General features: G+C 40.5%; 1 protein-coding gene and 1 long non-coding RNA gene across 2 annotated transcripts; one reads left to right on the plus strand and one right to left on the minus strand.

The window, feature by feature from the left end:
- Positions 1 to 1473: 1473 nt before the first annotated feature.
- Positions 1474 to 6715, minus strand: LOC143888015 (pyruvate dehydrogenase E1 component subunit alpha-3, chloroplastic-like). Its single transcript, XM_077392288.1, has 3 exons — positions 6288 to 6715; positions 5219 to 5999; positions 1474 to 2127 (listed from the first exon to the last, which is right to left on the minus strand). Exons 1-3 carry the CDS (start codon positions 6522 to 6524, stop codon positions 1850 to 1852), a joined length of 1296 nt encoding a protein of 431 aa, XP_077248403.1. The 5' UTR covers positions 6525 to 6715; the 3' UTR covers positions 1474 to 1849.
- A 1418-nt stretch (positions 6716 to 8133) lies between these two features.
- LOC143887268 (uncharacterized) lies at positions 8134 to 9358 on the plus strand. The gene is made up of 3 exons (XR_013254117.1): positions 8134 to 8543; positions 8667 to 8713; positions 8958 to 9358. It is a non-coding gene; the product is annotated as an uncharacterized LOC143887268 (long non-coding RNA).
- The last annotated feature ends 8538 nt before the right edge of the window (positions 9359 to 17896 follow it).

Below are 17896 nucleotides of genomic sequence, written 5' to 3' on the forward strand. Positions count from 1 at the left end.
AGCATAACTTGTATCGGAACCAATACAAATGTGCCATATTTGTTGGCCCCACCAAGTCACGATTCGTGTCCGCCATGCCACACAAACCTCACCTCATCCTAGTTGGCGATTTTGATTTTCAAAAATCCTGCTCGAAGATCTAAAGCAATTGTGCGTCCCTAACCGTGCACGATAGCCATTTATTCTATCTTACGCAATTCCATCTTCTTTGGCTGCATTTTCAGAGAGAGAGAGAGTCTTCTCCGGCAGCTCTCCCCTCCGTCCACCACCTCCTTCTTCACGGCAACCACCTCCAGTCCCTCCTACATCTCTTCCACAAAAGCCACCAGTCTCCACCTCTTAAACCAAGCCACCACCACCATCTTCTTCAAGATCTAAACCCACCTCCACCACAGCCCATTTTCTTCATCCCATTCTGCCATTTTCCGATCAGTAATCCATCTTCACCACCCGATCTCCAGCAGACTTCATCTCGCACCACCACCAATCCCCGGCGGACCCCCATTAAGTCCGGCCTCAATGGCCCCCACAGCCTCCAAAACCGGTAACGCATGGACCTTCCACGACCTCCAGATCCGACCTCCACGGCCTCCAGATCCGGTCTCCACGACCATCCAGATCCGGCTTGAAAGGGCCTAATGACCTCCAGACAGCCACCACGGCCTCCACAGCCAGCCTCAATGGCGTCCTCGTAGCCTCCACGAGCCAAATCTGGCCAGATCCGCCCCCCCCGGCCTCCACAAAACCCCATCCTTCATTCTCCTCCTCAGCTTTGATCTCCTCTTTCTTTGAAATCTTAAAACTCAGAGATCTTGGTTTTCTTCCTGTGTATTTTCCTCTCTAACTCACAGTTGAGATTTTCATCGTCAAAACCCCAAACAAAATCCATCTACTCTCTGCTAATCTGAGAAGTAGAATGTAAGAAAGGTCGAGAAGGTGGATCTGATCGAAAGGAGTAACCTAAAATGCGCAGATGGGGGAGTGGCTATGGGCCGTTGAAACCCACGGTCACTCCGTTGAAAACCCCCGTTGATTGTGTTTCAGGTTTGAGTAATAAGATATAAGAGATCATAAATTTATACAGCATTACAACTGTATAGTTCCATTAAAGTTGGACAGAGTCGACAGCAAATTGATATCGAAAGACAACGTACACGAAATGCAACACCTATATTATTCTAATCTAGTGTAAGTTTACATTGGACAATGAATAGCATCACTGACAACCAGAGTAGAGGCAGATCCATAGGTAGTAACAGCAGTTCAAGGCAGATCCATAGAGTCCCTCCCATTTCTAGAGTCATCACTTTGCCCAACAAGTATCTCGACAGTACCCCTTCCATTTATAGATCACAACCATTGTAATCATTTAACAATATAAATGATGTTCAAACAGAAAATTGGTCGGAAAACCATTCCAAATCTAGGATAAGCAAGACAAAATAGGGTATGGATGTAAGAGGGCAAAACAGATAAACATAAACCTCCTCCATTCTGAAGAAATCTGCAAGTTTTATAACTGAGTTTCATTTGAAGCACATAACCTCGAGATGTAGCGACACTTAAATGAGCATGGCAATCAAGGTCACCAAGTCTTTAGGATATCCCGATGTGTATAGTCCATATGTCCAACATTAACCGGACTACAAGAGGAATGAATAAAGATAGAAAATTACATAAAGAAACTAGAAGGAATTAAGAAAGAACAACCAACAACAAAAAAAGAACCCTGCATAAATAGGAAGCTCATTCATGGAAAAAATGAACCTCAGACTACGCACTATCAATGCTAAAGGCACCTGATCATTTGAAAGCATGTAGATTGTCAACCTTGAAAGTGATATACCCTTTAGACCTGAGCAGTGCCTGCAGTAAATCCAGGATCCTCACATCTGTACCTCCCATCAGGTCCAATTCCAAAACCTTTTGGATCTGCAAACACGTTCTCTAGAAGCTGGCTGCGTTGAGGATGAGGGCTTGCCTCTGCAAATTCCACAGCCTCTTCAATTATCTCATCAATCTTCTTCTCGATAGCTTTCAACTCAGATTCATTGGCTAGGTTGTTCTCGATGATGTACTTCTTCAGGGCCACGATGGGATCCCTAGCAGCATAATGAGACTTCTCAGCTGCAAAAATGAAGCAGATGTGAGGGCAAGTCATCAATAATAATAAAATCATTATGAAGGCACTTCAACCCATTGTACCATGTAGGATAATGTTTTCTAAGAAATAATGTCTACGCAAGAATCATGTCCACTTAATAAGGGAGTGAATTGATTAGTATTGTAGAACCATAACACATATCACACAATCTAATTCTCAGGTTTCTTTTTATCAAATAAAAAAAAATCCAACGTCTCTCTTAAAAATGAAAAATATCATGTACCACAAAATCCAAGGTTTTTTTTAGGGAAATGATTTCAGTGCTCAAGTGTTTTGATAAACATGCGCTCCACTTGTTTGTCGTGTAGTATTTAAAGGGTTTTAAGAGCTTTCTGAGAACAGTAATATCCTCTGACATCCCTTTAAATACTACACGACAAACAAGTGGAGCGCATGTTTATCAAAACACTTGAGCGCAGAAATCATTTCCCTTTTTTTATAAAAATTAAAAAACAAAAAAACAAAATCCAAGGTCTCTCTTAAAAGTGAGAAGTACAAAATGATCACAAAGAGAGATGATTTATGCATATTTTAACCCTTCTCCTCCATATTTAATCACTCAGATTCATAATCTTAATGTTCTAACTTCTGACAAGAAAAGGTATGTGTGAAATTAGTAAGACTATCGACCATAAGATCATGATAATTAAGAATTAGAAACAAATTATTATTATTATTATTATTATCATTATCATTATCATTATCATTATCATTATCATTATCATTATCATTATCATTATCAGCATCCACTTATATTATACTCATCCATCAATTCATCAATAGATAAACGGAAAAACCTAAACCTATGAAACTAGGATCCTTCAAAATGGGTGGACTACCCGACTCAATAGGACACGATAGGGATATGCGTCAGATACTTATGCCATGTATCCTCATCTTTGGCTTTTGCTTTTGCCGGTATTGGGTAGGTGCTGGACTTTCATATATAGACAAAAGAAAGATGATCTTTTGAGCTTCGTTACACTTTAAATTCCTCGTCGTAAAAGAATTCAGAATCCTAAGACTCTAAAGCAGAAAATGCTCTTTTATTATTTTTATACTCTTCGTCATAAAGGAAATCAGACTCAAATGCTAGAAGGAGATGTCTCTAGGAAAGGAGATGTTGATTTGTTGTACAAGAGAGATGTGTGCTTTTCAAAATTTAAATCACATTTAATTTAAATTTTCTTCAAGGATTCTTACTCATATTCACACTTACATATTGGATACTTGTTGTATTCTAAGATTTTGGAACTTCAAGGATCCCCATATTAGTTCCTCCCGGTATATGATACCCTTAATCGTATCTAGGTACTACAGACCTGTTCTAGACCACAGTTCTATCTAGGTAGTATAGACTATGGACCTATTCTACACCACAGTTCGAAATGCAATTGCAGAGTCAAAAACTCAGATGTATGTCCATAATCACCATCATGATAAATTTTATCTTGTGTTAAAATATTTGTTGCAGGTACCAAAAAGTTTGAGATACAGATATAACACTCATGCAATCTTTGATAGAATTTTAAATTTTGATTTAGAATCATTAAATAACTTCAATTCATAAATGCAAAATATCCATGAAAGAAATAAGAATAGAGAAAAGCATCCACACTCCACGCAGATGCAAATAATGGAAAAATGATAATGGACACACAACCAGGACACCGTTCTGGGATGGCCGATAATTTTTGGCCATGTGTCTCAGCATCCCCCCTAGCATAAACCCAAAATAAGAGCCTAAAATTTTCTTAAAGAACAAGGGGAATAGGAAAAGAAAAAGAAAACCTTACAATGATTGTGTGGATATAAGCCTATAAGAAAATAATACCCAAATCACATGTTACAGAGTTTTCATAATAATATTTAGAGCCAAGTTCACAAAGTTCCAGAGCCAAAAGACATCAAATCTGTTCAGTCGCATGTTGAGTTCTAAGAGAAAAGGCAGAAATTTAGTTTGATATTGGAAGATGCACAATAAAGAACTGCAAAAAAAGGTTAGAAAGAAAGATAACAATTACACAAATAGTATAGCCTCAAGCTGCTATCCTGAATGACGAAAGTGGTTTTTCTGAAGTGTTAATAGTGTTCCACCTCCTCAATCCACCGCGGAGAAGATAAAAAAAAATCAGATAATTAACAAATGGAGGAAGTACTTATGACAGGGAAAACATAGTCAGCATCAAAATAGAGGCATAACCATCAACAACAACAGGACCAAATGACAAATTCCAAACTGGCTCATGTTAAACAAAAAAAGTTCCCTTCTTATACACAGAATAACTTGGTTTCTCAAACTTTGTGAACTTAATTCTCATCAACCTACTTGTTTCTGAAATAGTCCATAATACAACCTACATGAATTTAAAATCCAAGCACGGATTTCCAATAGAAGATCACCTCCGTTGCCACTAAGTGTGTTGCCCAATATCAGAGTATAACTGAAAAGCAGTTTTTTTTTTTTAATCTAAGACATTCGCTCAAAAGCAAATGGGCTGATATGAGGCAACACACTTAGTCACGAAAGAGGTGAACCAGAAAATTAAGAAAAGAAAAAAAGAAGCATAGTTTTTATAACTAAAGTGAAGAGAAAACAGATCAGATTCATCCTCAAAACTACGGCAAGAAATCAGAACGCCATGAACAAGCACAAATTTCCAATTGAAGACCAATGCAGCAAAACAATATGAAAAGAAGAAAAACCAACATAGTTTTTATCATTAAAGTGAAGAGAAAACGGATAAGATCCATCCTTACAACTACAGCAAGAAATCAGAAGACCATGAAAAAGCATGAATTTCCAATCTAAGAACAACGCAGCAAAAAAAATTATGAAAAGAAGAAAAACCAACATAGTTTTTATCACCAAATCAAAGAGAAAACAGATCAGTTTCATCCTCACAACTACAGAAATAAATCAGAAAAACACTTAACATGCATTCCATTCAATCACAGTCCAACTAGCCAAAGAAGCACCAATCATAACCAAAAAGAAAACCCAATACTAATCAAATCAAAAGAATAAAAAGAACCACAAATTCAAATTCTCACCAGGGTCACGAAGCTCATCGGGATCAGCCAACGAGTGTCCTCTAAACCTATAAGTCTCACATTCGATCAAACTCGGCCCATCCCCTCTCCTCGCCCTTCCAATCGCCTCCTTCGCCACCTCCCTCACCTTCAAAACATCCATCCCATCCACATGCACCCCCGGCATCCCAAACGCCGGCCCCTTCTTCCAAATCTCCGGATCCGAAGTCGCCCTCAAATGCGACATCCCAATCGCCCACAGATTATTCTCCACAACAAAAACAATAGGCAATTTCCACAGCGCCGCCATATTCAAACACTCAAAAAACTGCCCATTATTACAAGTCCCATCTCCAAAAAACGCCAAAGTCACATGATCACAATCCTCTTCTTTCAGAACTTCCCTCCGATATTTCGAGGTGAAGGCCGCACCAGTGGCGACCGGAATTCCTTCTCCGATGAAGGCAAAGCCTCCGAGAACGTTGTGTTCTTTTGAGAACATGTGCATTGAGCCGCCCTGGCCACGGCAACAGCCTGTGGTTTTGCCGAAGAGCTCGCTCATCACGGCACGTGCCGAGACTCCTTTGCTTAGGGCATGAACATGGTCTCTGTAAGTACTGCAAACGGAGTCTTCTTTCTTGAGGAGTTTTATGAAGCCTGTGGAAACTGCTTCTTGCCCGTTGTAGAGATGAACGAATCCAAACATTTTTCCTCTGTAATACATTTGCGCGCACATGTCTTCGAAAGATCGGCCAAGGATCATGTCTTCGTAGATCTCTAATCCTTCTTCTCTCGTTATCAGCTGAAAATTGAAATAAAAAAAGAGAAAACTGGTTAGGGTTTTTTGCAGATCTGAGAGAGAAATTTGAAAAATTAGGGCTTTTTAATGATTACCAGATCTGAGTGAGAAATTTGAAAAATTAGGGTTTTTTTCAAAGATTACCAGATCTGAGTGAGAAATTTGAACAATTAGGGTTTCTTTTAACAGAGAAATTTGCAAAATTAGGGTTTATTTTGACCGAATCTGCAAAATAAGGGTTCTTTTAAACGAGAAATTCGAAAAATTAGGGTTTTTTTTTTTAAAGATTACCAGGTCGGAGAGGGAGGAATCAGATTTGAGCTTCTTTTCCTTGAGGACATCGGAGACGGCAACAACGGAGGAAGGTCGGCGGGAGGAGACTGAGGGTTTGGGGGAAAACGAGGGAGAAATGCGGAATTTGCGTGTGGATCCAAGAAAAGATGAGGGATTGAGAGAGTTCTCTGATGGAGATCGTGTGGTGGTGAATGGTGGAGGTGGGAGGATCTTGATGGCTGAGAAAGCAGACATTTTTCTTTTTTTGGTTAGGGATTGGAGGGAGAAGGAGAGATTTGGGTGAGATTGGAATTGAGGTATCTAGGGTTATGGTTTGAAGGAGGAAGAAGCAGAGAAGAAATAGGGAAAAGAAGGGCGGAGAAAACAGAGAGTGAAAGCGTGGAAGAAACCGCCGTGGAAGTTGGCAGATTTAATGAAGGGAGAGGATCACCTAACTGCATGCACTTGTTCTATTGATGCTGTTTTCAGAATGGGATTTGCTTAGGGCTTTCTCAGAAAGGCATTTCACGGCTGGGTGTTGCATGAAAGAGCAGCCGGCCAGCTGCGAAATGCTTTCTGTGAAAGTTATTAGCAAATCCAAGTGGGTCCCGTTCCTTTTTTAGCTGCATGCGCGTATGCTGTCTATACAAAAACTCATGAAACGACATAGAGGCCGGAGACTCGGAGAGCATGTAAAACCCCCAAAGAGAAAATGCTTTATAAAGTTAGGGGGATTTGCTAGGGACTTTGGCAGAAATGTATTTTCGCAGCTAGCTGTCACATATGCATGTATGAAAGGCAAATGTTCATTGGCTTTTTGTCTAAACTGGTGTTCTGATTTATTCTTTCTTTCACTTATCATCTTCATTATGTAATTGTACCAAATTTAAAAAATTTCATTGGTTTTGGGCCTTAAAGTAGAATATAAGAAAGAAAAAAATAAGTAATGAAAGTTGTGGGGCTGTTAATTGGTGGACCAACGGACTTTCTTGCTTTTCAACTAAGTTCCCTCACCTTGAATTGTTGCAATAACTGATGATTTGGATGAAAAGTCACCCCTTTCCTCTTAAAACTAAATTTTATCTCTGAAAGTTGTAAGGTTTCCTATTTTATAATCTCAATATTCTTGTTGTTCTTGCTGATGGTTATAGCATTTGCATAGTTTCAGATTCCTAATAGATGATTGAAGCATGAATTATATACTTTCCCTCAGCATTTAAATTCCATTGGGCGTTTTTCACTCCAATTGTCTTCGGCATTAGCAACTTAGTTTGCTTCCCTTGAACATATGAACTCTTAAAATCTAAAGAGAAATCTTAAAATATAAAAGGAGAAGTTGTTTTATATAGACCAATCAAGATCTAAGAGAGAATTTGTTTTTTTTAATTAATGTCAAAGGAGAAGTTATTATAAATAAACCAATGAGAAGCTGTTATATCTGAACAGTTTTTCAATCCTATAGTTGCTGCTTCGAATGGATGCTTAATTTTTTGTTTTATTTAGTATTCGTGGTTGGATAAATAATCTAAGGAAACCTTGCATCAGGGCCCCAGCCATCATCTTCCACTGTGATTGCACCTTCCAATTCTCTATTTCATTTGCAGCTCTCAGTGAATAAAGAGATTTTTTTCCCAATTCATTTTATTCAAACAATCATTGGTGCTAGCACTATCCTTTTCTATTTTGTGGGTTTCATAATTTTGTGATCTAATACTTCACAATAGCTTCACATCACCTAAATGTGTTTTGCCACTCTTACTATGATAGAAGATGAGTGTTTTAATGCTCATACCCCGCTTTGCAACATATTTCTTTCTTCTTCTTTTTTTGAAAGTTGACATATTTCATCAATACTCAGATAGCATTCGGGACCAGGAGTCCCAGCCTGCAATACAAAATATTAAGATATATTGGCACGGGCATACCCGAGACCAATTCAAAATTAACCAAAATAAGTTGAAGTAAAAGCATAAACTATTGCTTCCCTCTATTCAATAGCATGCCTTCTTTACAATTTCCATGGCATTCTTTCAAAACTTTCATCATATTTCTTTCTTTGGGTACTTGCTTTTGCTATCTCATGTCACACTGTCACAATAGGTAACATAATCCGAACTAACATCAGCAATCCACCTCAAAATGACCAAGTAATGGTCTGATTTCAACACAAAGGAGTCTTAATGCTGAAGGGAATGATATTTCCACCCTTCATTTTCGACATTTAGTTTAGCTCTTCTGGTGTTTAAACTAGAGCATCCCAAGAACCTCAGAACAGTAAGTACATTGAAAATCAAGTATTTGGCTTTTCCTTTTATTTTATTCGGATTCCTTGTGCCTTTCTGCTTATGTTTCTATGTTTCTTCACATTTTTTTTCCTTCCTCGCAATGGTTTGTTAGGACTAGGAGGAAAGCTCTTCTTCCTGATTTGAAGTAGATCAAAGAAGGTGAGCTATTTGGTTTCTAAATATATTTTTGGGGGCTTTTCTGCCTTTATTTACAAGTCTTGCACTTTAAGATGAAGTTTTGTTTTTGTTCTTGGTGTAAAACTATGGTTAGGAATACCGTTTTTTCTTGATCTGATTTTCTACTCTTCCCCTCAGTTCCTGCGATTTTGTAGATATTTGCTTTCTCTCTGTACTTTGCTCTCTTTTTTCGTGAGCTGAAGTTTAGGATTTTTGCATAGGGCAGAAGTTCTAGATGGAAATTGAAGGTTTCAAATGACAAGAATGGAGATGGAAATGGGAAATCAGCTTGCGATGTGGCGACATCACCACCGGGTCTAATAAATGCACAAGATATTGGAAGATAGTTATCGGGCTGTTAATTGGTGGACCAACAGACTTTCTTGCTTTTCAACTAAGTTCTCTCACCTTGAATTGTTGCAATAACTGATGATTTGGATGAAAATCACCCCTTCACTCTTAGAACAAAATCTTTATCTCTGAAAGTTGTAGGATTTCCTATTTTATAATTCTTATGGTTTTCTTTGTATCCAGTGCATGTTTGCAAGGAAAGGAAATATTCATTGGCTTTTGGGCTTAAATTGTTGTGTTGAATAGTATACACATGGTAAAGCATTTGTATAGTTCTCCCCAGTTTTGTCTGTTCTGCCTTTTTTTACAATATATTAGCTTCGGATTAATAGGACATCAATTCATCACAGAATCATTGCATGTTTCTCTAATGTGTAAAAATGGCACTAACTATATTTATAACTCAAGTATAATTAAAGGGAGGGCAATATGATTAATATATTATAAACACTCACCCCAATGTTGGAGACTACAACGTTGAACCTCAAACCCAAGTAAGTGGCTGCTTTGACCATCACTTGCCGGAAGAAAGAATGAGGGGAGCTCAAAGTGGCTTTAGGCTATGTGAATTACGAGTAGGGGTGTAAACGAGCCGAGCCGAGCTTGGCTAGGCTCGGCTCGGCTCGTTAAACTCAAAAGCTCGGCTCGGCCAGGCTCGCGAGCCTTACCGAGCTCGGGTTATATTAAGTTCACACCCCTCATCTTCCCTGGACAGCCCTATCTAGCGTAATTTGACTACTTTTTTACACTATGGGGGGTGGTCCAAGTAACAAATGGGGTTCCAAAAATGAAGTGACATATTTTGCCTCCCCTTTCACTCCCTGGACAACCCTTTTAGTGTATATATTAATATATAATATATATATTTAAATATATTAAATTCTTAACGAGCCGAGCCTGGCCTAAATCGGGCTCGGCTCGTTAAGCTTAACAAGCCTGGCGAGCCGGCTCGGGTCAGCTCGTTAAGGATTCAAGCCGAGCTCGAGCGAGCTTCCGAGCCCGAGCCAAAATTGACACCCTTAATTACGAGGTAGTCCTCACATGCTCTTGGGCCTATTAATTTAAAACGTGTGAACGTTCATGATTCTCATTACGGGCCAACCTCATAAAAGCATCAAGTTGTGTAATATAATTCCTCACGCATTGTTAGTATTCTTCACTTATCCTCTATACATGTTAAAAGACATCATATTTTGATGCAGGCAAATAGTGCTGGACGATCTTGAAAAATGTTCCTCTTAGTGAGCTCTATGGGGTTGGGGTGGTGATGAGATTCGAGGGAGCAAGTCACCTTATGATCTGAAGGAGGGAAAGAACTGTAAGGTTTTTGTATTTTTACGGTATTCTGTAATCAGGACGGGACTACTCGTCCCTAATGCTAACTTAATATCAATGGAATTTGTCGCTTTTCAAAAAAAAGATAGTGTTCATAAAGAAGGAAGTTGATCATTGTGCAATTGGCAGTATTGATTGTATTAGAATTGATTGAATACAATCTAGGAGATGCTGATGCTGCTATTGATGCTACTATATATTTTAGCTGTTTAGATAGCGTTTGAGAATGGGATAGCTTGGGGAGGATCTTGCTCAGATGGTGGAGGATAACAAATATTAAAATCCTATGGCTGGCTCATTGATAAGCTCCATCTTGAAATAAACTGCATCATTATAAGTGAACAAGATTATTGAGAGAGTCGTGACCCTGGTATCATTGTAAGTTAACAAGATTATTGAGAGTAATTTAACAAGATTATTGAGAGAGGCGTGACCTTGGTTCCTTTTGTTTCAGGCAGCATCACAAGGACTTCCTCTCCACGAGAAGTTTTAGTGCTTTATAAAGTAAGGGGGATTTGCTAGCGACTTTGGCAGAAATGCATTTCAGAGCTGGCTGTGGCATTAGAGAGCAGCCACCTCAGATGGATAAACCAATAAGACAAAATCTGCTGAAAAGTGAACCTTTGTGGCTATTCTCTCAAAGACTTTAGTGTAAGTGTTCATCATAAAAGGAACACGGACAATGGATCTTTGGCGGTCCAACTTTGAGAAAATCACAGTTAACCATATGGATTGAAATTGAAATAGTAAAAAAACATATCGGAAGCCATGGATATTGTCTTGTTGTCTCTTGAAATGGTTTCACTCCGGTATATCTCCTTGTTCCACAACAGACAGTGATGGGGACTATTTTCCTCATCTCTTAGACGTGGATTCACAGAGAATGGAAAAGATTAGATGTGTACAAGCAGGGACCGGAGGCTTCTCTTATAGACGTTTGAGGGAAGGGATGCAAGTCCTCATCACGTTGACCCTTCTCTCAAACGTCTCTTTGTTTACACCTGTAACGACCCGATTTCCGACGAGTCGATACGAGCAAAAGAAAGCAAAAATCATGTAACTATTTTTTTTTTATACAAGCATCAACCACGATAGAATCTTATTACAACTGAAAGATGTCTTATCATAACAAAGTATTGATAGACATGGTAAATGACGCAAGGCGTCAAAATGTAAAAACTCAGGAACAAACTCTCTGATCACACAGTCCCTTATCCCATGGTTCCTTCATTTGCAAATGCTCCGCCATCTAATGCCTCAACCCCTGTGGTGGAGGAATCAACGTCAGAGCAGGGTCATCCAGAGACCGAGCAAAGTAAAAGAGACAATAATAACAGTGCATACAATATAATCCACATCCTCAATAATGTCTAGAAACAATATAATAAAGATTACAATGCCCATGGCAATATAAATAAAAGGAATGACAATAATTTCAATGTATGCTATGCATGCAATAATTATGAGACAGCACATTCCCCAGGTACATCCGGCTTTTCCCCCATTTATTTTTCTGTCAGTTCTTTTCTGACTTTTTCATTTTATTTTATTTTTTTCTGCCGGTGTCCTTGCCGCACGGCTACCCACTACCCCTGTCTGAAGGTAGTGACGTTATGGACTTGGATTACGGTCTCGCATTTGCCGAGCCGGGGATACTATCCCTCGGGGATACTTTCCCTTTTTGGTTGGTTTGCCAACGAAAGGCAGTACACGCTTCTCGCGTTGGCCTTTGGACCTTAGGTCCCAGGATGATTCCACCACACCCTTAAGTTCCCCTTCACTTTCCCCATGTATGCAACATGTATGCAATTACTTACCTTTGCCTTTCTTCCTGCATTCATTTCAATTCATTTGATTCCAGGCAAGCGAGTATAAATTCACTAAGCAGGTATTTATCAGGCAATTTATAAGCAGAGCTACATTGCATAGACAATTATATTGAATACCATTACAAGACAAGGTCTAGCTGTCACCTGCCTTTTTAATTTCTGAGTGAAGATAGTAACCGAAAAGTCCCAACAAGAATAGGAATGATTAACCTGTAAATAATTCTAAGTTTTATCAAATTCATGTCCTTTCTGTCCAGTATGCACTATTTATGTGGGCCCCGCATATTACTATGCATGTGGGCCTCGCATGTTACTATTCATGTGGGCCCCGCATGTTACTATTCATGTGGGCCCCGTATGTTACTATTCATGTGGGCCCCGCATGTTACTCCTTCATGTGGGCCACCATTCTTTGGCTACTATGCTCAGCAGTTCGCCTTTTTTCGCCTTTCTTTCCTTACAGTTTACTTTACGGTTACTATGCAAGCATTTCACCGTTCAAATATGATGATAAAGTTTGCATAATCGATAGCGAGTTATCGCCTCATATGCACGCTTTATCCATAGGTGGTAGAACCAACCATATCACCGATATTTCACTGTGTAAATAAATAACTATTGACAGACTTACCTTCTCCTCTCTCAGATTTCCTTTTCCTTCTCCTCTCTCAGATTTCCTTTTCCTTCTTCTCTCTCAGATTTCCTTTTTCTTTTTCTTCTTCTTCTCTTCCTCTCTCTTTCTCTTTTTTTTTTTCTCGTCTGCGAGCCTCTATTTATAGCCTTAACCTGAATTATTATATTATTATTTTATTTATTATTTTATTTGCATGAATAGTAACTTGAATTATTATATTATTAGTTTATTTGCTTGAATAGTAACTTGAATTATTGTGTGGGACTTACTTGTTGTGGGACCTACTGTTGGTAGGACCCGCTGATGTGGGACCCGCTTGTGTGGGACCTACTTGTGTGGGGCCCGCTGATGTGGGGCCCGCTGATGTGGGACCTGCGGGTGTGGGGCCCGCTGATGTGGGACCTACTGATGGTGGGACCCGTTTGTAAATAGTACTCGGTGGGTCCTACTGTGAATAATACTTTTAAATAGTGTATCTCAATAGTGAACTTGCATAGTATTTCTGCATAGTAATCTCGCATAGTGACTATTGTGAATAGTGACTATTGGAAATTTTTAACATATATATATATCTATTTCGTTTTTGTTGACATCTGGGGCGGTGGCTTAGTGGTAGGAAGCCGTTCAATCTTAGCTTAGACTTGGGTTCGAATCGTGTACGCCCCATTATGCCAGATGTCCTCATGCCCGATTAACTTGGGGAAAATGAGTAATGGCCGATGATTACCCACCTATGAGGCCATTTTTATATATATATATATATATATATATATATATATATCTATTTTACCGGTTCTTACATTCTACCCCCCTTAAAAAAAATTTCGTCCCCGAAATTCCTCTCTATCACTAAGTAACTAAAGGCGTACCTCCAAATAATTCTGGAAAATTTTTCTGTATATCGGATTCTCGCTCCCAAGTAGTCTCATCGACGCCATGGTGACGCCAAAGTACTCTGACAAGGGGAATCGACTTGTTCCGCAAAACTCTGTCCTTGCGCTCCAGAATGCGCACAGGTCCTTCCGAAAAGGACCAATCACCCTGAAGCTCCACCTCGTCCTCTTCTAGCACGTGAGAAGGGTCGGGATGATATAGACGAAGCATGGATACATGAAATACATTATGCATCTGATCAAGGTTTGGAGGTAATTCCAACTCATAAGCTCGAGATCCAATTTGCTTAGAGATGCGATAAGGCCCGATGTAACGAGGGCTCAACTTACCTTTCCTGCCGAACCGCATAACTGCTTTGAAAGGCGAGATTTTAACAAAAACCATATCTCCTTCAGCGAACTCGAGCTCTCTACGCCGCTGATCGGCATAGCTCTTCTGCCTACTCTGAGCTGCCTTTAACCTTTCCCTGATCAAGGTTACTTTCTCAGAAGTTTCTTCCACCAATTTCGGCCCAAGCAACTGTCTTTCACCAACTTCAACCCAACACAATGGTGATCTACAAGCACGACCATAAAGAGCCTCGAAGGGAGCCATCTGAATACTTTGCTGATAACTGTTATTATAAGCAAATTCGACTAGGGGCAAATGACGCTCCCAGTCTCCCCCAAAATCGAGAATACAGGCTCTCAATAGGTCCTCCACAATCTGGTTAACCCTCTCGGTCTGACCATCCGTTTGAGGATGATAGGCAGTGCTAAAATTTAGCTTTGACCCCAAAGCTTCATGCAACCCATGCCAAAACCTAGAAGTGAATCTGGTGTCCCTGTCAGATACTATAGAAGCAGGTACCCCATGCAATCTGATAATTTGCGCCACATATACCTCCGCCAACTTGCTCATAGTCCAAGTCTTTTTCATGGCGACAAAATGTGCAGATTTGGTGAGACGATCAACAATCACCCAGATGCTATCACAACCATTCTTGGTTTTGGGCAAACCCATGATGAAGTCCATAGAAATACTATCCCACTTCCATATGGGTATCTCCAAAGGCTTTAGAGTGCCTCCAGGTTTCTGATGCTCAATCTTTATTTTCTGACAAGTCAAGCATTTCGAAACATAGCAAGCCACTTCTCTTTTCATTCCGCTCCACCAGAAATTTCTTTTCAAATCATGATACATCTTGGTGCTACCTGGGTGAATGGTGTAGCGAGATTTATGGGCCTCATCCAAGATACTCCTTCTAAGATCTTCTTTAGCTGGCACACATATCCTGCCTTTAAAGTACAAGAAACCGTCTGCCCCAATTGAAAAGTCTGGTCTGGAATCTACTTCTTTCTTCAACTTGATCAACTCTGCATCATCTGCTTGAGCCGCCTTTATCGACTCCAAAAAATCTGACTGAACTCGAAAATTTGCTAAGACTGATTTTTCACCCACTTTGCAAATGTCCAGAGTCAAATCTCTAAACTGCTCAAGAAGTTTCCACTCTTCTATCAGCAAGCATGCAATTTTAGCACATCCTTGCCTACTGAGAGCATCGGCAACCACATTGGCTTTACCTGGATGGTAGCTCAATGCAAACTCGTAGTCTTTTAAGAACTCAAGCCACCTCCTCTGGCGCATATTTAATTCTTTCTGATCAAACAGGTATTTGAGACTTTTGTGGTCCGTAAAAACCTCAAACTTCACACCATACAAATAATGACGCCAGATCCTGAGCGCAAAAACCACAGCTGCCAATTCTAAGTCATGGATGGGGTAATTCACTTCATGCCGCTTCAACTGCCGTGAGCCATATGCAATCACCTTTCCATCCTGCATAAGTACACAACCTAACCCCTTTATGGAAGCATCGCTATAAATAACAAAATCCACTCCTTCAGAAGGGAGGACAAGAACAGGCGACGAAGTCAACCTCTTCTTTAATTCCTGGAAACTGAGCTCACACTCCTCCGCCCAAATAAACTTGACATTCTTTCTAGTCAACTTGGTCAGAGGACCAGCCAATGCCGAAAATCCCTCAACAAATTTTCGGTAATAACCAGCTAGCCCCAAGAAACTCCTGACCTCAGTTGCGTTAGAAGGCTGTTTCCAACGCAACACCGCCTCTACTTTAACTGGGTCAACTGAGATGCCCTCCTTAGAGACCACGTGACCTAGGAATGTCACGCTCTCTAACCAAAACTCGCATTTTGAAAACTTGGCAAATAAATGATTCTGCCTCAAAGTTTCAAGTGCTCTCCTTAGATGCTCTGCATGATCTTCCTTGGACTTAGAATAAATGAGAATATCATCAATAAATACCACAATGAACTGATCTAAGAAGGGTTTGAAGATCCTGTTCATTACATCCATAAAGATAGCTGGAGCATTCGTCAGGCCAAAAGGCATTACCACGAATTCAAAATGACCGTATCGGGTCCTAAAAGCTGTCTTGGATATGTCCTCATCTCTGACACGAAGCTGATGATACCCTGATCTGAGGTCAATCTTAGAAAAGTGACAAGCTCCCTGCAACTGGTCAAAAAGATCGTCGATCCTAGGCAAAGGATAACGATTTTTGACAGTAACCTTATTCAGTTGCCGATAATCGATGCATAAACGGAGGCTGCCATCCTTCTTTTTAACAAGTAGAACAGGAGCACCCCACGGCGAATAACTTGGCCTGATGAATCCTTTCTCAAGCAACTCAGACAACTGTTCCTTCAATTCCTTCAACTCGGCAGGGGCCATCCGATAAGGTGCTTTGGAAATGGGTAAGGTTCCTGGCTCGAGAGCAATGGTGAAGTCGATCTCCCTGTGGGGAGGCAACTCCGTGAGATCCTCTGGAAAAACATCAAGGAATTCACTTACCACGGGAATATCAGCTGCTGATAACCCTACACCATCATCCTCTTTCTTCACATACGCCAAGAAACCTTCACATCCCCTACTTAACATTTTCTGGGCCCTTAATGCAGCAATAATTTTGATTTTGCCAGGGCGCTTCACACCCTTAAATAAGAATTCTTCCTCTCCGGGTATTCTGAACACCACCACCTTATGGAAACAATCCACACTGGCGTGGTAAGACGCCAACCAGTTCATGCCTAAGATGACCTTGAAGTCATTCATATTCAGCAATACAAGGTCTCCCAAAAGCTCCCGGTCCCTAATTTTAATTTTGCAACCCTTACATACCAAGTCAGTAATTACCACATCACCTACTGGTGTGACCACTCTCAACGGATGTAGTAAGGGTACAGGAGATAAAGCTACTTCTCGAACAAAATCAGGCGATATAAATGATAATGTAGAGCCAGAATCAAATAAGACATGAACAGATATACCATTAACGTGAAGCTGTCCTTCGATAACTGCATCGGATGCTTCAGCGTCGCGCTGACTCAAGGCAAAGACCCGATTGATAGGAGCTTGGGGTGCATTTCTTCCTTGAACTGGTATGAGCTTTGGGTTTCCCCTCCACTGATTTTGCTGCTGCGGCTGGAATGGAGGTCTAGGAAGAGCCTGCTGCTGCTGCTGATATGGCTGTCCGGTATACTGCTGACGCTTCTTTTTAGGGCAATCCCTCTGCTTATGGTTGGGATCCCCACAATTGAAACAGACATTTATTGATTTCCAACACTGGCCTGAATGGAATTTTCCGCAAAGAGAGCACAAGGTCTTGGATTGCGATCCACCATCCGTCCTCTGCTTTTTGGGTGGAGGTCCCTGATTCCTGCTAACAATAGATTGAGATCTAGCTGCCTGTACTGACTTCTCACAGTCTTCTGCCACCTCGGCCTTCTCACAGGCTTCTGCCAAGGTCCTAGAACCAAGGTTAACGATACTCGCCTTAATGGAAGGGCGAAGACCGCTAACAAATTTCCGAACCCGATCTGCCTCTGTTGCTGCATATCCAGGTGCAAAACGAGACAGCTCTCTGAACTTGGCTCCATACTGAGCCACAGTCAAAGCCCCCTGCTTTAGTTCTGCGAACTGCCCCGCCAATTGATCTCTTATGCGCTCCGGAAAGAACTGCTCATTGAAGCGAGACTTGAACTGTCCCCAAGTCCCTGACAAGACTGCGGGATAGTTCTGAATCATAGTCCGCCACCAGACACCCGCTTCTCCCTTCAG

The sequence above is a fragment of the Tasmannia lanceolata genome, unplaced genomic scaffold (assembly GCF_043159265.1).
Source record: "Tasmannia lanceolata isolate RefF3 unplaced genomic scaffold, GAP_Taslan_0.1 ptg000012l, whole genome shotgun sequence".
NCBI classification, from domain to species: domain Eukaryota; kingdom Viridiplantae; phylum Streptophyta; class Magnoliopsida; order Canellales; family Winteraceae; genus Tasmannia; species Tasmannia lanceolata.